This window comes from Hypomesus nipponensis, chromosome 21 (genome assembly GCF_054491055.1).
Source record: "Hypomesus nipponensis isolate SF chromosome 21, ASM5449105v1, whole genome shotgun sequence".
In the NCBI taxonomy this organism is placed as follows: Eukaryota; Metazoa; Chordata; class Actinopteri; order Osmeriformes; family Osmeridae; genus Hypomesus; species Hypomesus nipponensis.
Genome location: NC_140381.1, coordinates 3,007,501 through 3,015,000, shown reverse-complemented (window position 1 = coordinate 3,015,000; position 7,500 = coordinate 3,007,501). Strand labels below are relative to the sequence as shown.

Below are 7,500 nucleotides of genomic sequence, written 5' to 3'. Positions count from 1 at the left end.
ATACACACACACACACCACACACACACACCTATACCAAATACACACACACACACCACACACACACACACCTAAACCAAATATACACACACACGCAACAAACATACCTTCTCCAAATACACACACACACACCCTGGACATAATTCATATCAGATGTCTGTGAGTCACAGATATGGTTCCACTCAAGGAGACTCCGCATAGCTCAGCTTCCAAAAAACAGCACAACAGCACGGCTCATACATGACATGTCATAGTCCTATTTATCTCCAAGGTTAGGCCAGTTTCTGTGTGCGTGTGTGTGTGTGTATGTACATATGTGGTGTAAAATGATGTGAGAGTGTGCATGAGTGTGTGCGTGTATGTGGTGTTTATGGTGAGTGTGTGTGTATGCGAATGTGTGTGTCTGTGAGAGTGTGTGTGTGTGTGTGTGTCAGTCTCCTAGGAGCTTCCTGTTTCATGCTGCTGTTGTGAGGAATGTTGAACGTGGTCTGGATCTAAATACAAAGGTGGTGGGGGGCAACGCAGAATATCTGTGCACTCTGAGGGAACGAACCAGGACAAAGGAGAAGGAGAGGAGGGAGAGAAGTCAATATTGTCCTGTTGTTAGTACTGCAAGGTTGGGCAAGCTCACTCCACACACACACACACACACACAGTTGTTGTAGCCAACACCCACTCCATGACCCCAGGTCATACTCCACCTCGCTAAAGTGTTCTGTCATCGCTCTCTCTCTCTCTCTCTCTCTCTCTCTCTCTCTCTCTCTCTCTCTCTCTCTCTCTCTCTCTCTCTCTCTCTCTCTCTCTCTCTCTCTCTCTCTCTCTCTCTCCGTCTCTCTCTGTCTGTATCTCTGCCTTTCTTTCTTGGTTACACTCTGTCTCTGTTTTACTCTTCAACTTTTCTGTCTTTCTCTTTCTTTGTCTCTGCCTCTCTCTCTGCCTCTCTCTCTGCCTCTCTCTCTGCCTCTCTCTCTCTGCCTCTCTCTCTGCCTCTCTATCTCTGCCCCTCTCTCTCTGCCTCTCTCTCTGCCTCTCTCTCTCTGCCTCTCTCTCTGCCTCTCTCTCTCTGCCTCTCTCTCTGCCTCTCTCTCTGCCTCTCTATCTCTGCCCCTCTCTCTCTGCCTCTCTCTCTGCCTCTCTCTCTCTGCCTCTCTCTCTGCCTCTCTCTCTCTGCCTCTCTCTGCTTCTCTTGGTCTGATCTCTCGTCGTCCTTGCTTCTGTCCTTCTGTCTCAAGTCGATCCTGACAGACTTCATCTCTCTAACCTTATTTACTGTAAGGCTGTCTGCCTGCTCACATCTTCCAGATCAGTTTACATGTTCTCTCTTACTCTCTCTCTCTCTCTCTCTCTCTCTCTCTCTCTCTCTCTCTCTCTCTCTCTCTCTCTCTCTCTCTCTCTCTCTCTTCTCTCCCACCTTCTCTCTCTCTCTCTCTCTATGTTTTCTTCCCCTCTCTCATCACCTTTTTCTTTACCCTCACTTCCATCTCTCCATTTCCCCTCCTTATATCTCCCTTCCTCTGTCTTCCTCCCATTTCTCTACCCCCTGCCTCTGTCCTCTCCACCATCTCTCTGTCTCCCTACCCCCTCCCCTCGTTCCCCTTCCTCTCTCCCCTCCTCCCCCTTCCTCTCTCCCTCCCTCTCTCCCCCCCTCCTCTCCCCTACCCCCTCCACTCGTCCCCCTTCCTCTCTCCCTCTCTCCCCTCCTCCCCCCCCTCCTCTACCCTACCCCCTCCTCTCCCCTCCTCTCTCCCTCTCTACCTTCCTCCCCCTCCTCTCTCCCTCTCTCCCCTCCTCTCTCCCTCTCTCCCCTCCCCCTCCCTCTCTCCCCTCCCCCTCCTCTCTCCCTCCCTCCCTCTCTCCCCTCCCCCTCCTCGCCTCTGCACAGCTCCCTGGGTTGAAGCTGATGTGGGGTAATTCAATACACAAAGAGACTACCATGCAGATCCTGTTAGGGCAGACACACACACTCTCTTTCTGTCACACACACAATCACAATTGCACACACACGCGAACACACACACACCTCTGGCCTGCGGCCCTGGTTGCCACCGGCTGGAGAGAAAGGCTGATAAATGTAGTCGGGAGGAAGAGGGTTGCGGAGCGAGGGAGTTGGGGGGGAGAAAGAGAGAGGGAGGGAAGTCAGGGAGGAGAAGAGCCATTTAAAGAGCCAGCAGGAGAGAGAGAGAGAGAGAGAGAGAGAGAGAGAGAGAGAGAGAGACAGAGGGAAAGAGGGCGGGATGGAGAGAGAGAGGGAGAGATACGAAGGGAGAGAGAGTGGGAGACAAGGAGAGATGTGAACAGAGAAGAGATACAAATCAGATGGAGCAATGAAGACCAGTGACAGAAAGGGAGACGAGGAGGTGGGTATGAGAGGAGGAGAGAAGAGAGAGTTATAGACAGGAAGAGAGGAGAGAGGCTGGAGGGATGGGCACCAGAACTTATGGGTGTGTGTGTGTGTGTGCTAACTTTGGAGGTAGAATTTGTTCAGGCACAAGGTCATTTATCAGCTTTCATTTAGGACAGGGTCACAGTTGATCGAGTGTGTTGATCGCTCACCCCTGCTAGAAACTTCTAAGGAGGCCAGGGTGCGAGGGATTATGACAATTACAATGAAGGTCATATGAGGTCATAGTACCAAATTACTCTAATTGGGTTTTAGAACGCTTTTTTTGAGAGGTGTGTGTGACCTATATACCTGGAGAATAGGACGTGAAAAGGGGTCATAGTGATATTACTGATGATGGTGTTGTACTGGAAAAAGAGAGAGAGAGAGAGAGAGAGAGAGAGAGAGAGAGAGAGAGAGAGAGAGAGAGAGAGAGAGAGAGAGAGAGAGAGAGAGAGAGAGAGAGAAATAAAGAAGAGAGAGAGTCATAGAGGGAGAGATTATTCAAGGTTAATGTGCTGGAACTGTTGAGAACGTGATTGTGCTCAAAGGCCACACACACACACGTACACACACACTGTATCATTGGTGGCCTCTTTCAAATGAAATCACCGTCATCCTGTCTTGAAATAGACAAGTGTTGGAGGAGCGGCTATAAAAGAGAGGTGGGCGACCAAGCTTGACTCCTGTTGCCTCTCCCTCTCTTCTTCCCTTCTGTCTTCATCCTTTTCTTCTTCTCTCCATCTCCAGCCCTCCTCCAGCCAGGTAAGACCTGAGAGAGAGAATGAGCCAAAGGGATGAACTCAGAGGGTGAAGTGGATAGTTAGCAAACAGACAGTGTGGGAATAAAGAAAAGGTTTCAAATAGTTTCTGGTGGGGTTGGATGGATTTTATTCCTGCGACAGGGGTAAGCTATCATCTATTTACAGCTGTCAGAGGAATTCAGTAGACACTGCAATGTGCACAGATTAGAATTTAAATTGAATAATATAAATGTTTGTATTTAATTATTAGCAATTTCCAAGGAACTGTGTCAAGCTCTTTGTGTGTGTGTGTGTGTGTGTGTGTGTGTGTGTGTGTGTGTGTGTGTGTGAAAGGTCTCTATTACTAGACTAAACCGATGATAGAAAGAGATAAATTCAGTTCTAGAAGCTCTCAGTTCTGTGCTGCAGAACAGAATGTTCTGAGCAGACGGAATTCTCCAGAAACAAAGACCACACCGGCCTTCTACACTTTCACTCTTCAACCCTTACTAACTTACTGTAACAAAGAGAGGGAGAGAGAGAGAGGGGGATAGAGTGACAGAGAGAGAGAGAGAGAGAGAGAGAGAGAGAGAGAGAGAGAGAGAGAGAGAGAGAGAGAGAGAGAGAGGGGGGGGGGAGAGAGAGAGAGAGAGAGAGAGAGAGAGAGAGAGAGAGGGGGGGGGGGGAGAGAGAGAGAGAGAGAGAGAGAGAGAGAGAGAGAGAGGAAGAGAGAGAGAGAGAAAGAGAGAGAACGAGAGACAGAGAAAGAGAGAGAACGAGAGAGAGGGAGAGAGAGAGAGAGAGAGAGAGAGAGATAGGAAGGTAGAGAGAGGTATATCAGGAACTTGTAATCCAAGCCCTCATCTGTCCTCATGCTGCGATTCTGAGGCTGTGTGTCATGCCTTCTGCAGACTGTCACCACCAAACGTCAACACACACACACACGCACACACACGACATCACCGTGATAAACAATATTCGGACCTGGTGTAGACATGTGAAGTTTCTCCACGCAGTACTTCACTTTAATGTGCACGGTACTGCAACACACACACACTGACTTAAACACACACGCACTCATACTGCATGTCTGGAGCAGCGAACCCATACTGACGCCTAGTGGTTGAATACGGTATGTTGTCTTTTCTGTCGTAACTGTTGGAATTTATTGTTGTGTAAGATGAACCTTGAAGTTGTGTGTGTGAGAGTTTGTGTGTACTTTGTGTGTGTGTGACTGTGTGTGTGAGAGTGTGTGTATGTACTTTGTGTGTGTGTGACTGTGTGTGTGTGTGTGTGTGTACAGGGCTATCTGCCAGGTGTTTATTTATTCCTCATCTTAAAATCCCAACTGTGGCTCTTTGTCAGCTTCAGAGTCAGAGTGCCAGGGCCCTGAAGGCTGTCCCCTGACCGCCTGACTGAAATACACCCAGGCCCCCAGCTTGGGGCAGTGGCGTCACACTCAGGGTGTGTGTGAGGGCGAGTGTGTGTGCATGAGGGTGTGTGAGTATGTGTGTGAGAGAGAGAGGGTGTGTAAGTCCTTCCTAGGACCTTACTATAGCAGGTGATATACTCCAGCAGTTCTCCAGACTAACAGTACATCACCTCAGTTAAGTACCCAAGACAGGTTCTGGAACTGCTGGCTGAACACCCTCTCTGTCTCACACACAAACTCTCTCTCTCTCTCTCTCTCTCTCTCTCTCTCTCTCTCTCTCTCTCTCTCTCTCTCTCTCTCTCTGTCTCTCTCTCTCACTCTCTCTCTCTCTCTCTCTCTCTCTCTCTCTCTCTCTCTCTCTCTCTCTCTCACTCTCTCTCTCTCTCTCTCTCTCTTTCTCTCTCACTCTCTCTCTCTCTCTTTCTCTATGTTTCTCTCTCTCTCTGTCTCTCTCTCTCTCGCACTCTCTCTCTCTCACTCTCTCTCTCTCTCTCACTCTCTCTCTCTCTCTCTCTCTCTCTCTCTCTCTCTCTCTCTCTCTCTCTCTCTCTCTCTCTCTCTCTCTCTCTCTCTCTCTCTCAAACACACACACTCTGACATTGGGAATGTGACCAAACAATATAAATTATTGACACCTCTGTCTCTTTTTTTCCCGCTTGCTCTCCCTCCTTCTTACTTTTTCTCTTTCTTTCTGTCTCTCTCTTCCCTCTCTCTCTCTCTCTCTCTCTCTCTCTCTCTCTCTCTCTCTCTCTCTCTCCCTCCCTCCCTCCAGCTGCCAAGATGGCCATGAAAGATCTGTTGAAAGCCGATGACATAAAGAAAGCCATGGATGCGTTTGCAGGTACAGCACGCTGTCATGTGCACACGCTGTCATTTCCTGTATCTTGTACTTCCCGTCCCTCTTCTGTCCCACTTCCTGTTGACCTCTGAACTATCCCTCTTCCGTCCCACTTCCTGTTGACCTCTGAACTATCCCTCTTCCGTCCCACTTCCTGTTGACCTCTGAACTATCCCTCTTCCGTCCCACTTCCTGTTGACCTCTGAACTATCCCTCTTCCCATCTCTCCCCCTCAGTGGCGGACTCGTTCGACCACAAGCGTTTCTTTGAGATGGTGGGTCTGAAGGCCATGTCTGCTGACAACGTGAAGAGGGTGTTCCAGGCTCTGGATGTGGACGCCAGCGGCTTCATAGAGGAGGAGGAGCTCAAGTACACACACTCACACCTGCATGACACACATACCATCACACACACCTGCATGAACACACACACACCATCACACACACACACCTGCATGACACACACACACCTGCATGAACACACACCTGCATGACACACACACCTGCATGAACACACACACACCTGCATGAACACACACCTGCATGATACACACACCATCACACACACCTGCATGAACACACACACACCTGCACGAACACACACACACCATCACACACACACACACCTGCATGACACACACACCTGCATGACACACACACACACCTGCATGAACACACACACACCATCACACACACACACCTGCATGATACACACACACCATCACACACTCGTTAACGGAGATGCTCCCCTCAGGTTCGTGCTGAAGGGCTTCGCCACGGAGGGCCGGGACCTGACGGACGCAGAGACCACCGCCTTCCTGACCGCCGCCGACAAGGACGGAGACGGCAAGATAGGGATCGACGGTGAGGAGGGGGAGGGGAGACAAGAGAGGGAGGGAGGGACAGGAGGGGGAGGGAGAGGGGGAGGGGGGAGAGGGAGAGGGGAACAGGAGGGGGAGGGAGGGGGGCAGGGGGAGGGGGGGAGACAGGAGAGGGAGGGAGGGAGGGACAGGAGGGGGAGGGGGAGGGAGAGGGGGAGGGGGAGGGAGAGGGGGACAGGAGGGGGAGGGGAACAGGAGGGGGAGGGAGGGAGGGGGAGGGGGGGAGACAGGAGGGGGGAGGGAGAGGGGGAGGGAGAGGGGGAGGGGGAGGGAGGGGGAGGGAGGGTATAATGAGTAATTTTGGACGAGTGCATTAAATAAAAAACTAGACTCTAATCTGTGAGTTGGTCTCTCTTCCTCTCTTTTTTTTTTTACAGAGTTTGAAGCCTTGGTGCACGAGTAGAGCACAGAGCCCTCTCAACCCTCCCCCTACTCTCCCCGCTCACCCCCCTGCTCTCACCCCCCACCCCCTGCTCTCACCCTCACCCCCACTCTCACCCCCACCCTCACCCCTACTCTCACCCCCTCACCCCCAGTCTAACCCCTCCTTAGTCTCCCTCCCTTCTCCCCCAGCCCATTCTCCCCCAGCATTTTCATCTGCACCCATCCTCCTCCTCCCTCCATCCCACCTTCTCTGCAACCCCTTCCCAGTCCTCCAGTCTGTGCTTTGCCTTCAGCACCCCCACCAATGGCCACAGGGGGGCGCCAAAGAGCCAGCCCATTCAAAGAATACTGTGGTACAGTGTGTGAAGAGTGGAGGTCAACTCTGGTCGGTTATTGTCTTGCCTGCTAATGAGTTTAGTTTATTCATGAGCTTTTATTTATTTATTTATTTTTATTTTTTATTTACGTGACATGTTACACATGTTTTCCTGTTATATTTTGAGACTTTATTTAAAACCTAGAAATGTGCCAAAAACATTCATTTTGTCTTTCTGTTTTACAATGTTTTCTTTTGTGTTATTTTTATTTTTTTAACTCTTAAGTTTTTTGGGGTTCTTCATCCTTACCGTTCCCTCCTTTCCTCCTCATCTCTTTCCCCTCTCTTCCTCTCTTATCCAGTGAAGAAATGATGCATAAATAAACTGATAAACGATAGACACCAAGCTTTGAAAAGAGAGAAGTGATACACTTAAGAAACAAAATAAAAACGCCTTGAGGAAAAAAAACTCTGTTTATTTTCTAGTCCGATACAACGTGTCATTGTGGTTAAGTGTTCCACGGAACAT

At 50.0% G+C, this 7,500-nt stretch overlaps 2 protein-coding genes across 5 annotated transcripts in view; one reads left to right on the top strand and one right to left on the bottom strand.

The window, feature by feature from the left end:
- Positions 1–6,753, top strand: part of pvalb7 (parvalbumin 7) — a 24,197-nt gene extending 17,444 nt beyond the window's left edge. The window contains exons 1-5 of one of the 3 annotated variants that reach the window (XM_084685631.1): positions 3,016–3,143; positions 5,326–5,394; positions 5,628–5,760; positions 6,145–6,254; positions 6,649–6,753. In XM_084685631.1, coding sequence (XP_084541757.1) covers positions 5,334–5,394; positions 5,628–5,760; positions 6,145–6,254; positions 6,649–6,674 — 330 coding nt within the window. In that variant the 5' untranslated portion in view covers positions 3,016–3,143; positions 5,326–5,333 and the 3' untranslated portion in view covers positions 6,675–6,753. Of the gene's footprint in view, positions 1–3,015; positions 3,144–4,348; positions 4,586–5,325; positions 5,395–5,627; positions 5,761–6,144; positions 6,255–6,648 lie in introns of those variants that run through there. The other 2 variants (XM_084685633.1, XM_084685632.1) reach the window with 2 other exon arrangements.
- A 673-nt stretch (positions 6,754–7,426) lies between these two features.
- Positions 7,427–7,500, bottom strand: part of baiap2l2b (BAR/IMD domain containing adaptor protein 2 like 2b) — a 6,071-nt gene continuing 5,997 nt past the window's right edge. For both annotated transcript variants that reach the window (XM_084685559.1, XM_084685560.1), the window contains exon 14: positions 7,427–7,500. This exon is cut by the window's right edge and continues 447 nt beyond it. The gene's annotated coding sequence lies outside the window, so the exon portion shown is untranslated.